This window comes from Protopterus annectens, chromosome 8.part0, assembly GCF_019279795.1.
Source record: "Protopterus annectens isolate FY-2018-M chromosome 8.part0, PAN1.0, whole genome shotgun sequence".
Taxonomy (NCBI): domain Eukaryota; kingdom Metazoa; phylum Chordata; order Ceratodontiformes; family Protopteridae; genus Protopterus; species Protopterus annectens.
In genome coordinates, this window is record NC_056741.1 from 1680739631 (window position 1) to 1680763868 (window position 24238).

The 24238-nt window shown below is 38.8% G+C and overlaps 1 protein-coding gene across 10 annotated transcripts in view; it reads left to right on the forward strand.

Moving 5' to 3' along the window:
• The window catches only part of PKNOX2 (PBX/knotted 1 homeobox 2), a 3468198-nt gene that overhangs the window by 2576902 nt on the left and 867058 nt on the right, over window positions 1-24238 (forward strand). For all 10 annotated transcript variants that reach the window (XM_044081208.1, XM_044081207.1, XM_044081210.1 and 7 more), the window contains one exon: window positions 9197-9294. In XM_044081208.1, coding sequence (XP_043937143.1) covers window positions 9197-9294 — 98 coding nt within the window. The remainder of the gene's footprint in view (window positions 1-9196; window positions 9295-24238) is intronic.

Here is a 24238-nt window from a genome sequence, read left to right on the forward strand (position 1 = left end):
AAACTGTTAGCGACATTTTATTAATCTGTTTGAGAACTTTCATGTGAGGCTAAGGAATTCTGTGTTACTTGGCTGTTCAGATATTGAACTGATGTCATGTCAAAGACAGAATACAGACTGCTCTCTCACTCTCAGAGAGTTCTTAAATTAATCTCTAAAATATTACTGCTGGGATAGATTGCAGAATGACATCATTTCTTGCCATGTGACTCTATCCCAGGTAAAACCCCCACTGATGAAGCTAGTACTATTTAGCATCCACCTGTGCAAATACGTAGACAAGGGCTTTTCCTCAGATCTGTGCAGCTGCTGGAAGTCATAAAACAATAAAACACTTCCACATTTCAAGCCTAGTAGTTATTTCTCCTTCAAGACAACACAGAAAGCTCCCTAGTATACACACTCTGTCTCTTGGTGTCATAAAGTTATTTAATTTCAGCAATTTTTCTGAAGTTTTGCAAGTTAACCTCATGTGTTCCAGTTTCCCCTGTTAAAATATGTACATTTAAACAGTTACAATAGTGTATGTACATTTCTGTTTTATTTCAATAGGGTACACTGTGGATAAATTTCAAACAGCACTTTGTAATACATATACCTCTTCAGCACACATGTCTGTACAAACCATATTATATGACATACAGCTCTAATACATTTGTAACAGAAACATTGTATATGAATTATGTTGATATTCACAAATGACATATAATTATTTACAAAATTCCAGATAGCTTGGCTGGCAGTACTTCCTTTCGTGACACTGACTACTCAGGTCTAGTGGATGTTGTGGTGATGTGAGGTAGTACCAGCTATGCCAGGAGGAGTAGGACAGTAGATGTGTAACATACACCAGCATAGCTATCTGGAGATTTGTAAAGATTTTTATGCCATTTGTATATCAAACTGATTTTTACAGATGCTTGTGTTAAGAATGTATTTGTAAAGCTGTTTATGTTAAAAATGTATTAACAGTGGGTCCTGCTGGACAGAAAAGAAATATACATGTATGTCAGGCTGTATTGTGTTAACTGCTGAAATGTATGTAAGTTAACAGAGGATGCTGGAAAGGAAGGGGTTAAGCTCAGCCTAGCTTACCTTAGGAAAAATAGTTTGAAATTAAATTACTTGGTATAAGCCATAAAAATTATATCTTACAGGTGTGAATGCAGCCAGAAATGAAACATCTGTGAAAACAAGGACTAGGAAACCTGCTGTATTGTCCTCAGTAGTGATTTAATTGCTACCCTAGAAGGGTGGAAATGTTGACATGGTTTTATAGCTTCCAGATGCTGTGACACATCGTAGCAAAGCTCTATGTGTGTGTCTGTGTTTGTGTGTGTGTGTGTGTGTGTGTGTGTGTGTGTGTGTGTGTGTGTGTGTGTGTGTGTGTGTGTGTGTGTGTGTGTGTGTGTGTGTATTGTGATACATGTGCAAGATTCTGTCTCAGCTTCTAGTAAAGGGGATAGACTGGGAACCACAGAGTCAGGTGACCAGATGTGATGTCATCCTGTAATCCAGCACTGAAGTGATGCTTTAATACTAGAGAAGACAGATGTCTCAGGGCCATCTGTTTGTGAAATCTAGCAAAAAAAACCCTCACACACATCACTTTGCCTTCCACTGTTAAGTAATTAGGAAACAGTAATTCTTTATATCAGTCAGGAAAATATTGAGAGATTAGTAAAGTATTGTTTTTCTGTATATGTCTGAATCTTTCCATCTGTGTTATTTTTAATATTTCCTGTAATTGAAACTCTGATGTTTACTGTAAATAGATATTCTATATTTTCATGTTCCTTTATTAATTATTATTAAATACATTTAAACGTTTCATTGTGGCTGGTCCTTTTAGGAAATATTTAACCTTTGAGAGTACTTATATTTATTTATTATTTAGTGATGCTGTGGCATCACGCTCCTGAAAGCCTTGCTGTTCGGTCAACATTACCATTGAAAGTCTTGCTGTTTGGTCAACATTACCATTGGTATTAGTATTAATTTCACTCAGTATAATTGGATACCCTGTTAAGAGCCTTAGAGTAGCTGGCTGGTTGCAGTGGAACTACCTTGTAGCCTGGGCAGAGGTGATAGAGCAGGTAATCTGTGCCAGCCTTTCCTAGGTGTGTGTGTGGTGTGTGTGTGTGTGTGTGTGTGTGTGTGTGTGTGTGTGTGTGTGTGTGTGTGTGTGTGTGTGTGTGAGAAAATCAAATCTCAAAGAGTGTGTATGTCAGCTACTTGGGACAAGGACACAGAGCTCCTTTGTGGTCAGTGTGGATTCTTATTTAGGGACTGAAGAGAGAGAGAAAGAGAGAGACAGTCCAGCCCTAGGGCGTGTGTTCCCTGTGTGCTCTTAAGGGAAATTGTCCTTGGTGCAGAGACCTGCATTTGAAAATACTGTGTGCCTTATTTCTCTCAAAGTGAATGTTCCCCCACTGGTGTCCATGGTGAGGATTGAGACTCATTGATCACTGGCCCAGAGAAGGGACATCACAGATATCACAAATGTACAACATCTCTTAGGACATTCATTAATAAGAAGGGATTCACCCCCACAGTGATAACATTTAACTGAGCTGTGTATCACAAATCACCCCTTCCCCTGACAATATTCATAGCATGTATGGCAAATATTTAATAACATTGTTTTTATCAGACAAAATAACCCATACCTCAAAAGCAGCATTCCAGAAGTTCCTTTCGTCATATACTTCAGAAATATAATTATGGTTTTACACATATCCTGAAATATAGCTTAAATATTAATTTCAGAAACATAATCAGTCTAAGCACTTTCTTCTTCTGAAGGTTTACAGCTAAAACAAAACTTAACTTATTCCATGGAAAAACAAAATGCCTGCATTAATGCAAAGGATTCAGAATCAATATCACAAAACTTTTCATTACCAAGATGAAGTAAAAACTGAATTTTAGGCACAAAAAAGACCACTTAATTTGTCCCAAATATAAAATGTGAGCCAAATGTGCAGTCAGGTTTTGAAGATATCCTGAGTATGAGATGTTTCATCGTTGTCATAGGTTCATATGTAGGTACTAGGCTATCGCCCTGGGGCCTATACAAGCCCAGCCAAAAAGGTACCCTGGCTTTTGCCACCCAAGAAAATTATTTTCCTGTGCCACTGTCGAGCAGAGCCACAGAGGTGATCCCCGGAGTGAATTTCCTATTTCCCATCCAATCATCAAGATTTTTATTGAAGAGTGCTAATGAGGAGCTTTGTTTGATATAGATAGGTAGTTTATTCCAGAGTATGGGAAGTCTCTGGGTCAGAAATCTATCCCTCCAGAATGTTTTGTTTATTGTGGTGACAAGGTTTAGGTCCCTAGAGCGTGTAGCTCGGAGGGATTGGGATTTCTTTAAGTGGAACATGCTCAACAGCTCTGGGCTTGACATAGCTTTGTATGTTAGGCAGAGATCACCTCTGAGTAGGCGATATGCGATGGTGTAAAGCTGGAGTTTTTTTAGACGGTCTGCATAGGGCATCTGTTTGAGGCCGGTAATCCTCTTTGTGAGGTATTTCTGCGGCCTTTCAAGTTGTTGTAGAGGCATTGTACTCTATAATGGGTCTAATGAGTAATGAGTAGAGGGGAACAATGACCTCTTTTTTTCTGGATGAGAAACCTTTTGTGATGAGGTGTGCCACGTAGAAGGATTTCCTGACTACTGTGGTGATGTGATTATCAAAGGAGAGACTACTGTCCACCTGTGTCCCAAGGTCTCTTATCACACTTTCGGTGTTAAGTATACTACCGCCTATGTTGTAGTTCATGGATACAGAGTTTTTACCAAAGGGGATGACAATGCACTTTTTAGCATTGAGCTTGAGGCCATGGCTTTGACACCAGGCATCTGTCTCAGTGAGGCCCTTTTGTAGGATGTCCACATCGTTAGGAGTTTCGATTATGGCTCCTAGTTTGCAGTCATCTGCGAACTTTGTTAGCCAAAGACCTTCTGTGTTAGCCTGTACTTCAGAGAAGTAGATACCAAACAGGAGAGGACCCAAGACTGAACCCTGTGGTACTCCACTTGTCACTGGTCTGAAGTCAGATTTGGAGTCTGCTACTTTCACAGTGTGGGTTCTGTCAGTGAGCCAGTTGGGAACCCATCTTGTGACATATGGATTTATACCTAGTTTAGTGAGTTTATCTATAATTCCAGAGTGGGGGATGGTGTTGAAAGCCTTGGCAAGATCTAGATAGACTGTGTGAACCACCTCACCCTTGTCTACGGCTTTGGTGACTGCTTCAAAGAAGTCTATCAGGTTTAGGAGACATGATCTGCCTTTTACAAACCCGAACTGGGTGGGATCCAGAGTTTGGAGATTACCAATTTCTTTGTTTATAAGTTCCATGATGATACGTTCCATGGCCTTGCAGACCAGGCTCATCAGGCTAATGGGGCGGCAGTTCCCGGGATCCGTGGTGGCTCCTCCCTTGTGGAGTGGGATAACCACTGCTGTGCGCCATTCAGCAGGCACAAAGCCTGAGGTGAGGCTATGATTGAACATGGTACTTAGGTGGTGTGCCAGTTCGTTCTACAGTTCATGTAGAATGCAGCCTGGTCCCATGGATGCTGTGTTCTTGGCTTTGGAGAGTGTGTTTTTTACCTGTGCAGCCATGATTACAGGAACTTTGCATTCTTCCGGTATAGAGATGGGCTCTTTAGGGGGTGAGACGGGGGTAAAGTTAGCACTGAACCTATCTGCCAGGATGTTGGCAATATCAGTTGGGTCTGTATATGTAGTGCCATTCTGCTGTAACTCAGACCAGATCTGAGTGTTGCCATTGAGATTCTTGACATTGCTATAGAATGCTTTGTGACTGTCTATAGAATCAGTGGTGATTTTGTTTTCGTAACTAGCTTTGGAGGATTTTATTAGGGATCGCAGCTTCTTACTGAAGCTGACCAGGGAGCTCCTCCACTCGTGGGATTTTACTCTCTTTTGCAAGAGTTTCTTCCTTCTGTTATACAGTTTGTTTATGGCAGGAGACCACCAGATTGGCTTCCTTTTTTTGGAGGATAGCGTGTTGGCTCTGTTTGGGATAGCACGATCCATGCACTCATGTAAGTGCTTATAAAGTGGAATTGTGTAGGATTCAGTAGTCATAACTGTATTGTCCGTCTGCATGGGTGTCATGAAGTTCACCACGTCTGTCTTAAGAAGCATGAAGTTGGCTTTGGAGAATTTTTTTACCATGGTTTCCTTAATAGGGGGTGGAGGCAGGATGTATATATCTAGGGTAATTAGCTTGTGGTCGGATCGGACCAATGAGGCATTGAGTTCAGGTGTGGAACACCGGTCACTCATACTGGCAATGACTAGATCTAGGATATTGTTGCCCCTGGTGGGGGTGTGGATAAGTTCTCATTTTTGTTCTGTGGGAGTTGCCTCTGCAACATACATTTTCCTTCATTCCTGCATAGTTGCTTGACTCTGGGTCTCACCATCGTATTGCTGTGTATGTGGTAAATCATCTAAATGATCCTGCCGAGTTCACTTCTGGAATTAAAGCCTCATCATGTGGCACCTCTTTTTTTGGACTGCTATGACAAAACCATTTCTTGACTTCAATCAGCTGCATTTGTCATATTCTTTAAAGTTACAGTGATCAAACCACCTTTATCCAAAGCAGTACCAAGAAGTTCAGCATCTGGTTCACTATTTCACTCAGAAAAGCTGTGCTACAAAACACCTCCACCGTCTAACTCTATCTGCTCCCTGCTTTCTCCCTCCCTTTTCAGACCACCCCCATGAAACAGTAGGGAAAGTTCTCCAGTGCTCTGGTCAAATTTTCCCTTTTCAGTGTAAATACCAGTACTATACCTCTCAACCTCTAAAAGCAAGAAATCTAGACAAAGTCATAAATTAAAGTGGGACAAAGGCCCCAAAATAAGGACATTTTTTTAAATATTGCTATTACAAAGTTAGAAAGTTGATAGAATAACAGGCTTTGCATTAGCATGGATTTTCTGAAGGATATGACATCTGGCATTCAAATGTCTGTTATTTTCTAACTTAAAATCTTTAAAGATTTGCCACTAATTTGCCGGAAAACCACAATTTTATAAAAAATGGACCAAAAATATGAGGCAGAAATCTGGGCATTCTTCAAAAATCTATACAGTTTAGAGCTATGACCAGTACCTCTGTGCTTTCCTAAAGAGAGCCCATTGGCCTAGTGGGACTAACCCAGTCATTAGAAGGCAGATGAATAAACTGTGTGTAATCTTATATATTTCTGAGTAATATTGGAGATTGCTTTATAACATTTTTATGACCTTTCTACAACAGAATAACTTTTAAAATAAAATTCCACAGTGGGTTAAACATTCTTCATTTGTGATCCACCCTAACATTTTATATTTTATATTGTAGCTCTCTTGATTACTCCATGCCTTTATTCCCCAGCTTTAGTAAGCTACTTAGGAGAAGCAATATGTCTGTGATATTTATATATTATCAGCAACAGTATCTGATTTATGTTGCATCCAACACATTGTTGCATATTGCAGGTACATTGCTTATCTATCTTCTCAAATCACTTTCCTTTGATTCTCTATACGTAAAATGGTTCTCTTCTGATCTCTCTGAACAACAGGCAACAGGCAGTACTCTGGGAGAATAATCTATCATCCCACCTGCCTGTCACATTGGGTGTCCCCCAGGGCTCCATTCTAGGTCCCCTCTTATTTTCAATCTTCATTAATGATCTCTACTTAGCTATCCCCAATACAACTTGTATACAGTATGCAGATGATTCTCCTTCAATCTGCACAGCTAAATCTGCGTCTGAACTGCAATCCCAAACCCAGAAAGTATTTAACATAGTTGAGACCTGGTTCTTGAAACGCTGTCTCCTTTTGAATCCCCAAAAAACAAAGCTCCTGCTCTTTACTCCTACTCGTAGGACCACACCTATAGATTTCTCAATTATCTCTAAAAATGGCACCCTCATAGCCCCTGACTCTACCACAAAACTCCTAGGGATCACAATAGACAATAACCTTAACTTTGATACCCACATTAACAACACTATAAAATCAGTTAACAGAAAATAGGCTCCCTGTATAGAGTCAAGCCATTCCTTACACCAATAGCAAGAACTACCATTGCCCACTCCCGTCTAATCTCTACACTTCTCTATGCCTCACCAATATATACCAATCTATGAAAACTTAATCTCCTCAAACTAGCCACCTCCTATAACAACATTGCCCGATTTGCTACTGGTAAGCCCTCCAGAACCCACCATTGTTATAACCTCAAACAACTTGGATGGCTTGAACTACAAAATCAGCTTCAATTCAACCATAAAATCCTCTACCAGCCTAACAATACTCCAATACTCTCAGACTTCAACTCCTTATAAAAATCTTAATACCTTACGTTCATCCAACAAACTTCTAGTTAACATTAACAAATCTAATAACATGGCAGGGGACACACTGTTCTCTAACACAACTGGGAAAAACTGGAACCATCTACCTAGTGAACTTACTTCCCTTCCTACCTTATCACTCTTCAAACATAAACTCAAAATTTTCCTTAATACACACTGGCTTTGCTCTTGTTGTAACCCTGATTAACCTGTCAACACTGCTACCAATATCTTTACTTACTCTATTTCTCTCCACTAAACTTAGGTCCTGTAGTGCAATAGTAAAACGTTAAACCAGAAATGAGATACTTTTTTTAGCTACTATTACAAGAAATATCTTGCACTACATTTTGTAAATAGCTCTATGAAATGCGTAGAAATATCATCTATGTTTTGTATATTTTTTAGAAGAAAAAAAAAAAAAAAAAAAAAACCTTTGTCTTTCTTTCATCTGTGTTGGAGCTTTTCTCCCAGGGCATCAACTGAAAATGGACATATATCTAGTTAAACTAGCCCAGTCAACAAATGTAAAATAAAATAAATAAATAAATAAGGTTCTAACGCTGTTCTCGGCTGCCCTGCTGATTGTGCTTCTCGACAATTAAGCTAAGGGTGGTTTGAGAGATCCATACTTTTTAAAGTAGTTTGAGTGCACCATACTTTTTATTTGTGGAATGCACTTTTACAAATGCTTGAGATTAAGATAGATTCCCTACAATAAGAAGTGATAGAAAGAATGTGCAATACAAACTACTGATGGATTCCTGCAGCTAGAAAAATGCCAACTGTAACCATAACTTGCAAGGACAGAAGAGTATTCCCTGAGTCACAGTTCTTTAAACCCTGATTCCCTGAAGCTAGACCATTGCAGATGCACTCCAGCTAAAAAAAAAAAAAAAAAAGCACACAAAATTAATTTATGTGGAAGGAGGACACAGTCATCCAAACCCAGTGTGCATGTTAGTATGCTCCTGAACCTCCTTAACTATTTACCATCAACCCATAGTTTATTGCATGCAAGGAAAGCAAACATGGACAGAAAGTGATTTCTGAAACACTTTTGCCATATTGATATGTGATAAATCTAACCATAATGAAATAATCACTGACCGACATTAGTCGGACATGTTTGCAAATGAGGTTTGTTAATTGCATCTTATGAGGTTTGGTTTTGGGTGACTGTATGAGATGCAGGTTACTGAAAGAGAGGAACAACAGAAACCAAGAAATGTGTAATAAATCCTACTTTTGAAATATACTGCTCATTGGAAAACTTTTTTTTTACAGATATCCTTGCTAAGTATGGAAAGTTTTGCATCATTAAAGGAAGATACTTATATAAATGTATCACATAGTGTTAGTGTAAAACAGAAATGTCTATCAAATTCTGCATCAGCATTAAGGTAATGGAGACTGGGTGATAGTGACTGAGAAAAATAAGTTCTGTATGAATGCCTCCTGGATTCTGATTTCATCTGACAGGTGAGCGTGTGTGTGTGTGTGTGTGTGTGTGTGTGTGTGTGTGTGTGTGTGTGTGTGTGTGTGTGTGTATATAAGCACATGTGTTTGTCTAAACTGAAAACACCAGTACATCTGTAGATGACACTTAATGTCTGAGGTACAGCTAAGGCTGTCTGGTTTATAGGTGTAGTTCACTGTCAGTACTCATACACTGTGTGTTGCAGTCTTTAAGACGTACTCTTTCTGAAGTTTGACAGAAAGGGGTGTAGTATAAACTAATGGCTAGCAGCTTCCTACTTTTTGCTATTGTCCTCTCATGTGTTGTTTTGTTCCTTTCCAGGTGGAACACTGTACCAGCCAATTACCATGGTAACATCACAGGGTCAGGTGGTAACTCAAGGCATCCCACAAGGAACACTACATACGCAGAACTCACAGGTGAGTTATGGTAGCTTTTATACTGCACAGAGTGAAATTAGGCACCTGTCTACTGCAATGTTTTTCTTATTTTCCTATTTAAATTAGTATACCTTACAAGTTTAGGATGACATGGTACTTTCATACTTATTATGCTGTCTTGAGACTAACATCAATGTAAGCCAGTACCATTGTAAAAAGAAACAGTGTCATCATACATATGTCCATTGATTATATAAATATCAAGGTCTCTTTTACATTTCAGTCAGTATTTTGCATGTATAACTCATTCACTCCGGAGCAGCTCAGAAAAAGCTGCCTGTTTAATTCCACCATAGGAACAACAGTGCAGCCTGAGCTCATTTTCAGAAAATCCATTTCTAATACCATACAGAAAACAAATGTTCATAACTCTTTAACTATAAGAGCTAGACTAAAAATGTAAATGTGAAAGTTGTTCAGCAGGCACTGACCTTTCCAACAGTGTAAATGTTTACAGTGTATATCAAAGTCATTATTAAATATTTGGCAAGGAATGCTGATATTATGCATATTTTTTACCATTTTGGAAAAATAAAGCATAATATATTGGTCAATGCACCATGCATACCCATACAATATGAATGAAATTTGTTAGTATGAATGTCAGCTTTAAAATGATACCTTAACCATTACTGTGTGATGTTCCTTTCTTGAGATATTCACAGTAATATGATTAATATATTATTTTTCATAATTGATAAATAAACAAAGCATAATATCTCATCACCTGTAACAGACAGAGCCTACATATCAGCATAGAAGTTGTGCATCTGAATGTCAGCTTCAAAATGATGCATCATTTATGTGATCACCATGCTCCCTTGCAAAGATATGGGCATAATAATGAAAAGTATTGTAAATGTGTAATTTTCATAAGCGTACAAGACTAAACAAACTGTGGTATCTGTACATGTGTAGAGTGCAAAGACACAGTTCTTTTACCATGTTGTAAGGAGTAACACTGTCTTCAAAATGAGGTATTACTTGGCACACTGACATGCTCCCTTGCATAGTTATCTACCAAAATATGAAAAACAAATCATAATTTCCATAACCCAAGTCCGAAACAAACTTTGATATCTGCACATGAGTACAACATACAGGCACTGTTCTTTTCCCATGTGTGAACTATCAGTACTGTCTTCACAATGAGGTATTACTTGGCACATTCAGATGCTCCCTTGTAAAGTTATTTACCAAAATATGAAAAAAAATCATAATTTTCATAACCCATGTCCGAAACAAACTTTGATATCTGCATATGAGTACAACATACAGGCACCATTCTTTTACCATGTTAGAACTATCAATACTGTTTTCAAAATGAGGTATTACTTAGCACATTCAGATGTTCCCTTGCAAAGTTATTTGCTAAAAATATGAAAAAAAAATCATAATTTCCATAACCTAAGTCCAAAACAAACTTTGATATCTGCAAATGAGTACAACATACAGGCACCATTCTTTTACCATGTTAGAACTATCAGTACTGTCTTCAAAATGATGCATTACGTAGCATATTCAGATGCTCCCTTGCAAAGTTATTTACCAAAATATGAAAAAAAAATCATAATTTCCATAACCTAAGTCTGAAACAAACATTGATGTCTGCACATGTGTACAACATGCAGGCCCAATTCTTGTTGGAATTATCAATACTATACATATACACATACAATACATATTCAATTGTACATGCTAGCACTCTCCTGAAACAGTTGTACTTTCTCAGTATCTTCACCAGCTTCTTACCACAGTTATTTGCCAAACTCAAAAATATATTTTACACAACACATTTCATAATAGAGTTTTACTTACCATACTGGTCCCTACTTGGTCATGGATGTTTTCCATTCTTCTCACAAGCTGCATATTGCCAATCCTGCATAGCTCTCCTCACGCTATTGTGGAGGTCAGTCAAGAACAAGGCAATGCCTTCCTCAGTTAGGTGAACGCCATCCCTTCTGAACAGGTGAACATCTTTTGTGGTGATGCTGTCGTGACAGATTGTAGATCCACCGACCCTGTGCATCAAGCCATGCATGAACCCATTCTGTAAACGTCTGGCCTTGTGCACTGCCCATTGACAGTTTGCTGTTTTCCACATCTGTCGAGGAATTATGTCAGACCACACAAAATGACAATGTGGCCTCCACAACTGCAGGTGTTCAAAAATTGCTCTGATTTGAAACTGCAGCCTTCCGAGTGGTTGACTGATGACATCATTCCCTCCAATGTGCAGCACAAGGATGTGGGGCTCAGGTTAGATGGAACACTTTTCTTCCAACAACTGCAGTACTCTGCTCCAATGCATACCTCTTCTTGCAATCCAGTATACTTTCAGACTGGATGTGGAGAAGCTCAAGTTGTACTGGTTTTCAGTTTCGGTGGCATGGCTGGCAGCCCAGTGAATGTAGGAATGGCCACATACCCACACTCTCACTTGTCGTTCTCCTGCTCCTGAAGCCATGTCAGTGTCAGAAGGTGGACGAACCTGCACAGGAAAGAAAATGCAAACAGATTATTACTGATGTTTGACAGATCTATTGGAAAAGTGCATATATATGTATATCATAATGCATTACCTGGTCAGACCATCCAAATCTTCACTCCTATCCACAGGGGCAGTATTCTTTTCATAAGGTACATAAGTGGTGATGACGCTGTGGAGGTACATACCTACTGCCCGTGAAAACACAAAATTACACACAACAACTGACAAGGGGGCACAGAAAGGGCACATGTAAAGATAAAAAGCAAGCTAAGGACTGCCACTCCACTAATATGCCTAGGACAGGCATGGGACTTCAGGCCGTGGGCGTCTAAAGTGTCCCATACCTGTGCTGGCTACCCACTCAGACTGCTGGTAGCAGCAATGACTCCTGATTGCATGCAGTGCCAGCACTCTGCCTTACCTCTGCCTTTTCCATTTACAAGTGTCCTTTCGGCAATGGTCATAAGGACTCAAAGGGGGGAGCTAATGTAAAGGGTCATGCCCTGACCTACTACACCTGAAGGGAGGGAAACTGAGTGGAGAGCTCAACCAATACAACATGTGAAATGACTAATTCTGCCCCAGGCTTTGTCTTTTTGCATGTGTCCTTTTCCGGGGGGAAACACTGCATCACAGTGGCAGCCCTGAGGCCATTTCTACCTAGGACAGCAGCACTATGGGACTGAGCTCCAAGTTCCTAGCTGCAATCCAGGTTGATCACAAGATCCATGGATGGCTGGGTATGCCCCCTGTGATGCACCCACCAACACAAGAGAAGTTGGCATAAATCTCTGAAGAGGAACCTTCCTGACCTTGGTGCATAAGGGCTTGGCCAGTACCTGACAAGGAGGCACAAAAAGGGCACATGTAAATCCCCTCTAAATGAACTACAGACAATGTATGCACAGAAAGGACACATGTAAATCCCCTCTAAATGAACTACAGACAATGTATGCAGATGCATCACCCCATCTCCCAAGAGAGGCCACTGCCATACTGATATTCATGTGTGTATGTGCATATGTTCAAGTACATTACGTACATACATATATATCGATATACACACATATATGCATATATATATATATATATATATATATGTATGTGTATATATATATATATATATATATATATATATATATATATATATATATATATATATATATATACAGGAAAAACATCAGAGGTTTTGGAGGATAGCTAGTTGATGAAGAATGGAGGGTGTGGCTTGCAATGACTACAATCTGGCTTGTGCATTCGTCAAAGTGATAATGACTTCTACTTATGTGAGTAACAGTGACAGCACCTGAGACTTTTACCAGAAAAGTGATAACTCACTGCTGTATTGTAACTGCACTTATTGCTAACACGATAATGACCTTCCTTTCAGTATTGCAAAGTTATGCATGCTCAGACAAAGGTGATAATTGCTGCATATAACCTGTTGACTAGGCATTCATTATATTACCTTGTGCAGCTGTTGTGTAACACAGACTCATTATCAGTAAGGAGAACACCTGAGTAATTCAGTAAAATAGTATAACACTTACATACTACTGAGCCCTTCCTCCCACCTAAATTCCACACGTGACTGACAAAGCCAGGAAAAATGCACAAACAAATGGTAGCTCCATGCTGGCAGTTGTCAACAAGTGATAACTTTTATCTCACTCATGCAATTGCTAATTACAAATAGAATAATACAAACAGAAGTGATTTCTTGTCTGCTTATTTTACATTACACTATTAATTAGTCAGTGGTGTATCTGATGTCTTATATGCTGGCATATTACAGAATAATTACATTTCTGTGATGTATTCTAAGTAATGTAACCATATGTAATTTTCAGACTTAATTTCTATGTTTCCCCAGTAACCCCTCCAGTTATTTGCAATGTGTATGCACAAGCACCAAAATGGCACAATAAACTATTTTGCCCAGTGGTCACTTCAGCAGTCAGACCATGTATGCACAAGCACTTCCCTGAGACACAATTAATTATTTCCTCAAGCAACATCCTCATTAGTATGTCCAGGTATACATGCATCTAAATAAAACATTTCACCAAACAAGCCTTCAGTAACATTTCCTAGTATGTACTACCACCAGCATGAACACTTCTCCCAAGCAACCCCTTCAGTAGAATGTTGAGGAATGCACAATCACCAAACTTAAACACTTACCCAAACAAAATGCGTGTAACATTTCCTAGTATGTACAAGCACCAAACTGAAGCATTCACTCAAGTGAGCCCTTCAATATAATGTATGCACAGGCACCAGAATGAAAGATTTTCCCTAAACAACCATTCAGTAAAATTTCCTCCTATGTACAAGCACCAACAGGAAAATCATCAACCAAAATATAATTTCTCTTGGACATGTGCAGTCATCAGTAAAATTATAAAAAATGGACATAGGACATGTACCCTTCCTTTCTTCAAATTTTGAAGTCACCCCAATTCAGATCTCATGACAGATTTGCTGTAGTAATCACCACTGGTGCAAAAAGAACTTTTGGTGGGTTTGCTGCCCGTCACCTGACTGCACAAGATATTCACATTCACAACAGCAACATGGATTTCTCACTCTGCTTTCTACACTATAGGGCTGAAGAGAAGCTTTTAAATTAATGAAGCTTTGAAAGGTTTAGAATGGTCATCCCTTGTTAGGGTTGCCAGGTGTCCGGTTTTTGACCGGACTGTCCGGTTTTCTGACTAATTGTCCGGTTACAAATTTTATTCAAAACCGGACACATGAAGTCCGGGTTTTGTGCCACTGACACGGTCTCAAACGTTTCTCCCATGCCATCTTTACTCTCTCTCTCTCCCCTCCTTATTGCCTTTAGTCCTGGTGTGCTTTTTGGCTATAATTAGAGCCATTACCTGACTCCGGACTGTCCAGAAATAAGGGACCCTGTCTGGAAAACGGCGACTGCCTTTTCATGTCTAGAAAAAAATAAAAACTTTTCATTTAATTAAAAAAAAAAAAAATGTTTTTAAGGGTGTTCTACTTTAAGAACACCCTTTGCGTCTGGTCGCACGCACTGATGCAGAAGAAGCTGAAATTGCTTACATGACGTCTTCATCTTCCGACCGCGTGGTGGAATTTGAATTCCAGTCTCCAGAAGACGTTTGGAGTTTGGACTTCACAGCGGACCACAACAACAATAAATGGTTGGACAAATTCAGAGAGGTAGGGGTATGTGTGTGTTTGTTTGTGAGGCTGCTGCTGCTATGAAGAGAATACCAAATAAATCAGTGACAGTGATTTTTGGTACCCTGAGAAAGTAACTGAAAATAGGTCAGCTCTGTAGCTATGGTAGTTTGGGTCAAATACCTCCGGGTTTGGTTTAATGCAACTCGTGCAAGGCTTTTTAATGGAATATTAATACAACTTAAACTGAGCTACAAACTATTTTCCTCACTAATCATGAAGGGTCATTGGCATAGGATTTTTGATTATGGGAATAGAGTATACCTACTGGCTGGTTATTGCGGTCTTTTTGCCTAAACTCAGGGAACCTCCTAACTGTAGTTAACAGGATCTCCAGATTTATATCTGTGCTACCAATAGCATTTTTGGCATTATTTGGAGTAGGATGGCTTTACCATGAGGGCGACTTCAGTGTTTGATTCAACATAATGTGTGCTTCTATATTTGGAACACTGCTTCCCATTCCTAAAACCATCTGGCATTTTTGTGCTGGAAGAGCCCAGAAAGGACTAGATTTTAAAATTTAAAAAGACAGCTTTATTGTTATAGTTGCTGTGCTGTGGAACTTGTCTTTGCATCATAGAATTGGCAATCCTGGCAGGTTAGGGGTAATTAGAATTGTCATTTATTCAACTGCGAGCTGCTTCAGTATTTGTCCATTTGTAGATGTAAGTGTCTTGGGGCTTGGAGACTGTGGCTAGGTGTCTGTCCTTGTGCAGTTGCAGTAATTTGGGTCTTGCATGCATTACATTAGAACTGTTCAGTTGACTGACTCCTGCTTTGTATATAATTTTATGTATATCTTTGGCTTTCCCTGTGGTAATTATTTTGTATAGTTTTGTATATAAATGTTTTGTTCCGCACTGTGCCTTAAACCCTTTTAGTAAGGACAGGTATGGTACAGGATTTTCTTTGCTGTCCAGGTTGATGTATGTCTTATCTACTGTACTCTTTTTTTAAACTTAACATGTCCCAAACCTAACATGGAGCATGTTTTATAACTTTTGTCTGGAAGTTCATGTTTTTTTTTTTTTTATACATTACCTCTGCTTTTGGCAGTGTCAAGAGAGGGTATTCCCTCTGTTCAGCTGACGTCACAGTGATGTCACAAAATGGGAGGGGCATGGTTGGGAGAGGGGTGGGAATGGGTGGAGTTATGAGTGATGTGAGGGGCGTGACCTTAGTCCGGTTTTAGCCACAAAGAAACCTGGCAACCCTATCCCTTGTGCAGGAAGCTTATTTTCCCTTTAATTCTACAAATTAGCACTTCCTGCTTTGTAGCCTCTGCTAGAGGGCAGTGAACTTTTAAAAAAAGCATGCTGTCCCTTTGACTTAGACCAGCTGACCATTGAGTACTCAAGCTTATTCTCCCCTCCAAGCCTAACCTGCCAGTTTTCAATTGTATATTTATCTCTCCTGAGTTGCATCATTTTAGAAACAGCTTAGCATTCCAGCCTTCTGATAAAAACAGGTGAAGGGGTTTGTGTCACTGATCTGGTGACTTTAACTGCATCCTCCTTTCGGGGTATATCCGTCAATAGCCAAGGACATTTAAAGTGTAAGAATGTTGCCTGCCATTTGTAGTATATAGACACATGTTTATTATATGTGTGTGTGTGTGTGTGTGTGTGTGTGTGTGTGTGTATGTATATATATATATATATATATATATATATATATATATATATATATATACATACATATATATATATATATATATATATATATATATATATATATATATATATATATATATATATATATATATATATATGTGTGTGTGTATGTGTGTGTGTGCGTGCCTTACATTTTTCAACCTTGTACACTGATTAGGTAATAGACACGGTGTACTGATTTCATCTTTGTGTGACTTCCTCACTTAGTTTGCACAACGGGCCTTGTTTGTGTGTATGACACCAAAAGCGAAGTCTTATCTCAAAACAAAGATTTTTTTTATCTTCAAAATCAATATGCTGGTGAGAAAGGCTTGGAGATTCCTTGAATAAAGATTTGCCCTGGTTTGCTTTCTTGAATGCACTGTATCTTGCCTTCACCGCATATAAATGCAGTTGAGAGCATTGAGAAACACTCAAGCAGATCCTGCTTTCCACTAGCTGAGGCTCACAAAGAACTGGGTCAGCTATGTAGCCTTACTCTTTTTGAAAGGAAAACTCTTCTCCATTCTGTATCAAATGGCTTCCCAGGGAAATCTTGGTCCCTATCTGTAATATATTTGGTTTTGGCATATTTGGCATATTTAGGGAAAATTCCAGGTTGTAGAGATAAGGGATAGTGCATCTGATAGCTCTATGCATCGACCTCATAAGAAGTTACTTGAATGAGAAAGTCAACCACTAATCTCTCAAGTCCTCAGGTAGATATGAAAAGGCAAACAAGTAAACTATAAGTGGTAATGCCCAGCTCTGATGCTCAAGGATGGCCTATACTCCTTGTGGATAGGTATGTGCAAATATATGTAGGTCTAGGATCATTCAGGACCTTGAGGGTAAACATGTGGGGGATTACACACCAGGCTGTAAGCAGAAACCGTTCATAACATTTCGATACAGCCTCACACTTCACTTACATTCCTAAGCTGTTTTCACCCCACAGACAAACTTCCCATCTAAAGTGTACTTATTCAGTGTTTCTCTGCCATCTCACGATCAAAATAAATCGTAATAGGGTAATGCTATCTTACTTTATCTTAGTCTGTCGACCCCTGCCTTTTTCTCTTCAACAAGTTTGAACAAGTTCAACAAGTTTGCCTGTTTGCTGATTGAGAGTTGTGGAGGTGAGGTTAGGGGGCACTGAAATGGCAGAAGGTATGCAGTGAAAACAATATTAAAAGATATACTATCAATTGTGAATAATTTTGCAGAGATCGTTCAGGACCTTGAGGGTAAAAAAAAGGCAGCATTAATGCTTGTGCTTAACGTGCATCTGGAGAACGACATTCATACCTGCCCTAAACCTCCCCCATAGCTGTTAATGCCACCCAATGCATGTGCACCTGACAATCATTCATTTGCGGGGACTCGCAACCCCCGAAACAGACGCACACCCTCAACCATCACTTGGCAAACCACAGCCAAGGCAAAGTCCACTCGTAGTACAATACCACCACTGAGAGACAAAATCGGCACAAACCACATTCACTGATCTCAGAAACAGCAACCTCTTTGCCACTGTGCATTCCAAACTGCTTAATGAATAAAATTGTCCTCGAGCCACTTACAAGCTTTTCAAAATCTAGGCAAAGCGACAAGTAATAGTAGATTTTCCAAGTACTTTACTGGCTAAATGGAATGTTGTGGCGAACAAAGGAAATAACAGCTTACAGAAAAAAAAAACTTAACAGCAAGTTCTAATTTTCTATGACTGTAATACCACTACTCCTATACTATAATGAGTGGGAGTGTACAATAAAGGGGACCAACCACAGCCAAGGCTTGCTACTACTGCACGTTTCATTTACTACAGTACATTGTCAACTATAATCGTAAAAGTACACAAGAAAAGCCCAGTCCTTCGGTCAAGAGCTCACGATATAAACAAGCAAAAACTTGTGTTCGGAAATAAAGAAATGAGGCATTAACAGGTTTCAATAGCACAAAAACAAGGCACATCCTCACACAACATATGCATCTGAATACACTCCAACAAGCAAGTCATGCATTGAAAACGGCACTAACATCTTTCCAGTTTATCAACAGGTACCAAAAATAACAGCTGATCAAAGTACAATTAGCCTAAGGTAACTGCTGATGAACCGGAGCCAATGAACAATTAGCCTTGCATTCCATATGTACATTTTTTAAAGATAACATGCATATAAAGCTATAATTTTATTGCAAGATTTGTGATTAACTGTCAGGTCTGCATCACCTCTACAGGATTTACACCCCTTGTTGCGACGAAGAAAGTTGTCAGTCCAGCCAATTTTTGCAGACCAAAAAGGAAATGCGGCAAATAACTTTACCTAAACTGACTCTGAGCTGAGAATATGATACATATAACGGAGAAAGTAAACAAAATATATCTCAAGCACTTAAAATAATCACCACTTAATGCTGCCCTTAAATATAAACTCCAGTAATCGCACTGTAATACTTACCCGGGAGGAAAAGAAGGTAGCTGTTGAGCCGAGCTGAATGGGAAGTACTGGTAGTACATAAAATAAACTAGAGGATCCAGTAGCAGGTAAAATCTCCAATTCATTGCAGAAAGAAAGGAAATACCTGCTGCTGGACCCTCTCTTTATTAGCGGAAAACAAAATAAATTTAGGCTGGCGGTGGAGGTGTGACACAAGTGACGGCTTGGATTGCAGAAATCTAATTGGCTGCCACCACTTGCTTTACCAACAACTTTAGAAGATTTTCTAATAAAAGTTTAATGTAAACAATGTAAAAACATGCTGAATCGTAACTGAATAAGATAAATTACAAATTCAGTTACGATTTCAGCGTGTTTTACATTAAACTCAGCTGCAAACCTCCAAAGCGCTTGTGGAAGGCACTCGGGGGTAACAGCTTGCATTTAGTATCTTCTCATGGTGCGCTCGGTGTTAAACACAGAAGCGCCACGAGAAGGTACTCGGGGTTAGTGAGATAATAAACGTAAATCATTCCAGATCTAAGCAAAGTGACCTAGAATTGACAGACACCTCTTTTTTTAATATAATGCATGAGTAGAATAAAAAATGGGCATTTTTGAATCCCTGTTGAAATGTCAGGACTTACAATGCTGAGTCCTGGCACACAGAAAAAGAGAATGAGAATGCAGGAGAAGAGTGACTATAGAGCATCACTCTTCTACTTTGAAAACTGTTTTCTGAGGGTGCAAGCCCCCTCAATATATGGGAACCCTGAACCTATGTATACCAACTCCAGGATTGCCATACCTTGGAGAAAAGGGAATATTTGGACTTAGTATATAGAAGACTGGCTTTTCCTTCATTCTTCATTCAGTTTTAATATTATTGGACCCAGCATTTCAAGTTTTAATATGCCATTACCAACTTCTGTCTCTAGTCTTACTAAACTGAATGTACATGTCCAAATAAGAATATTCTGAAACTATTAGATTATTAATTGGTTGGTAAATTCTGCATAGTGAGATGATAAACCAAGCCCTCATCTGCCCAAGTTGGTAGGTGTAAAAGTCCCCATGGCTCTTACTGAAAACAAAGAGGAAGTTCACTAGTGCCTTCACCATATAACCCCTCATCACTATGAAAAACATATCAGAGCTTCCCTGAAAAGAGGCCAGTGGCATACTGGGACTAACACAGTCAACTAACAAGGTCAACAAAGTGCAAATACATAAATCAATCAATACATACATTTACCTCTTTTAAAGCAATGCCTAAGAGATAAATGCAAAAATGTCTGTATTCATAGACTATATTTTTGACTTCATAAATTCTTTACATTTGAAAGTATTGCTTCTGTTTCCAGTTTTCCAGATATATATTACATAATAAAAAATAACTCTCATATTCCAGTCATGGTGTTAACAGTGATAATTTATAAATGAAAACCAAAACACTACATCTTCTAGAAGACACTGTCATAAACAAAATGTGTAAAGTTCCCAAAGCTTTAACAAATATGAAACATTTTGAAGTAAAAGTGAAATTTCTACCAGTTATTTGTCCGGATTTAGTAGAATTCAAACTACCATTGTACAAGGAAAATTACATGGAATATAATATATTCCAAAATGCATTACAGCTAATTTTTGTGGCTTTATTTTTAAATTATAATCTTAAATACTATTCTTCAAACTCATTTAATAAATTTTTGAATTTTAATAGGTCATAATTGTTAACAGTGATTTATTCTAATTTACAATCATAGTAGAATTTATACAACCAATAATGTTCAGTTCTGATGTCACAAAAGAGTAATATTAGGGTCCATAGGCACTCTTCAGCTGAAACATCAGTTACTCAGCTCTCTCCCTTGGTTCCCCCTCCTCTGGAATACACTTTATGTGAGGGAAGGAGACAGGAATCATTACTTGACATTGATATTTCTCAGTGGCTGAGACTGTCATCGGCGGATATAGAAAGGGGTACAGAGTGGGTGCCAGAGCCAGCAGGGTCATACATGCTGACTGCTGCACCAAGTTTGTTTTTCTAGTTCTACCCCTTAGTGTGCCGACATTACTATTAATTTTAGGCTGGGTAGGTAATGACATATTTGTCGTGAGGATGTCTGCCCCAGGACTGAGAGCAGGCATTCCTCCTGCACTGTTCCACAAGCACAGCCTAGCAATGTTTCCCAACCTCAGCTTCTAACAGGTCTCAGTGAAAGATCTGCCCTGTCAAGCACATGAATTCCCCTCCAGGTTGGGTATATTACCATCCTTCCTGATCACTCTTTCAGATGCCCATTCTGCTATTAAATGCTGGCCCTCCCTGATCAGTCCTTCAGATGCCCGTTCCACTAATCAGTCCTAGAGAGTCTTTATTTCTGTATGCCACTGCATCTGGCTAGGTCAGAAAACAATGCTTTGAATAATAGTACTTCCATAAATGAGCCTTGCAAACCTCCACACAACATTTTCTCCAGGAAGAAGATTCCTCTGAATTGTTCATTACTTAACCAGTTGTTTATCAAATGAAATGTTAGCTCAGGATACCTACAAATGTTTGTGTTATTTTTAATATATTGATCTCTGTCTCTCTCTCTTTATATATATATATATATATATATATATATATATATATATATATATATATATTTATATATGGGTACATATCACTTCGCCTAAAACCCATTTCACCTAAACTCATTTCACTGAGACCAAATCACCTAAAGTTAATTTCAACTAAAACTCATTTCACTGACAAGTAGTACTCTAACGCAGCTGAAAGGTATATATCCTTTTCCCCACTGTAGTGCGATCCTGGTGTTAGTATATATATTAAGGGGGGGGGGCGCAGCCCCCCACATTGGGGACATATGTGTGTGTGCGTGTGTGTGTGTGTGTGTGTGTGTGTGTGTGTGTGTGTGTGTATATATATATATGTATATATATATATATATATATATATATATATATATATATATATATATATATATACATATCTAGGTATCTAGGTGCTGGTTGTGGTTTCTTTTTTGGGGATAAACTCTTTGCTAGGCTTGTAAGGGCCCCAGAGCAATTAGCCTAGTAATCTCCTATGATCTCTCTCTCTCTCTATATATATATATATATATATATATACACATACATATATATTTTGGCTTCTGAAGCTGTTGATCCTAGAAAACGTTATGCCTCTAATGTCAAGACAGAAAAGGCAAAGAAGTCCCAGAAAATAACAATTATCTTTTGGGAAATACAAACTGACAGAAAAATAGATGCCACACATTTTGCTCCTTCCCATTGTATCCCAAACTGTTTAATATGTTTTTCCTACTCACCTGCATTTAATACTACTGTAAATATTAATATTACTGTTGATATCTGTGTATATATCAGTTAATATTACTGTGGCTGTACTTTATAGCTTATTGCGTTTTTGTCTTTGTGCTTTTGTGTACTTGTGCCCGGGTTATGACTGAAAAGGGTCAATAGATCAGTTCACCCACTTGGTTATACAAAAATAAAATAAAAAAAATCTGTAGCTGTTAATCCTGTCCCAAAATAAGGATTTAATCTAGTTAAAAGTTTCCCATGGCAAGAAAAAAGAGATGTTCAGCAGAGCTGATAAGCATATTAATCACTGCTGCAGTAGCCTTAAATATATGGGTTATATCCCACATAGTATATCACAGCTGGACAGCCTCCGAAGCTTCCAAAGCTTTAGGGCACCTTCAACATACCCTAACTAAATAAAACAGGTTTTGGTGCCAGGTCCAACAGAACTTTCTTGCCACTGAAAAGTTTGCTGTTGTGAGGTTTTCGAGGATCGATGGTCAGCTTGTGCTGTTCCTTTGCTGTGTGGATAAATTTCTTTGGGAAAAAGTTCCATTTAAAAAAATGTTTGTTTAGTAATAGTTTCCTGTCCGAGAAAGTTATTTTTAAGATAGGAGTTTTGTGTTTTAACAGACTGTCACAAGACGATATTGTACGTTTAAACAAGAATTCTCTCAGTTTAAAAGTTGTTTAAAGTAATTTAAAACATTTTTGCTGTGAAAAAACTTGTGTTTATTTTACTTTTTGGGGCTGGCTGACAAAATGTTTTAAAATACTTTTTTTACTGTGTTTTGTGTGAAAAAAATGACTTACAGAATTAGAATTGTTACTATCTTTTCCTAAATGTTTTCCACAGGAAATAACCACCATACTTGGCTTGACCATAGAACAAACTACTGGTCTCATGGTCAGCCTTTCTTTCAGCCACAAAAAGGAAAAGTTAGGCAAATAGCCTTTGCCACCCCAGCAAGCAGTTTGCCTCAGCTATAGGTTTGTGACTCTGCTTTTGCCATTGTTTGTTCCTTAGACCACTCATCTTTTACTCCAGATCCCTCGAGTGTAGCACTCACAGCCACTATGAACTGGGGTTAGCCATGTCCTTTGTGGCTGTTGGGGTCCCCTCAGTGTGCAAGGCAGAGTGACGCTTGTCAGTTTTAGGAGAGGGAACAAGGAAGACTGCCCTGTTTTGTCAGAATGTTGTGCCCATCCATTAGGAAATTGTTGCTGCCATTAAGAGAAGAGATTTAAGATTCTGAATCCGGCCAGGAATATGAAGGGAGAGATACAGGGGTTTCCACCTCAGATTTCTAATTCAGACTTGGAGGAGAGCTCAGTTTCTGATTCTCCCTTTGGAGGTTTCTCTTTCTCTTTCTCCGAGACTATTTCCCGAATGTACCACTGTTTTCAGTGCGAGAACACTGGGGTTTCTCACTTCTTCAGAAAGTACTGTGAGCTGTTAAAGAAGGAATTCCTGCACTCATTTCTCCAGTTCTAGGGGTTCTGAAGGATATGTATGTCACTGCCTGTAGTTTTCCTGATAGCCAGCCAGCTGCCCCTAAAAAGGCAGATAGAATGCATAGCATTCCACAACCTTTTAAGTTTTTATAGACTCCTTTCAAACATGAACCAGCCGCTATAGCTTTAGTTTATCTGACTGATGCTAAACATTTAGGTAATTCCAGCCATACTCTTTCTGATAAGGATGGGAATATTACTGATAACTGTGGGGAAAATGTGTATGCTTGTCAGGGTCATAGGTTAAGGTTTATTCTAATTGTGAA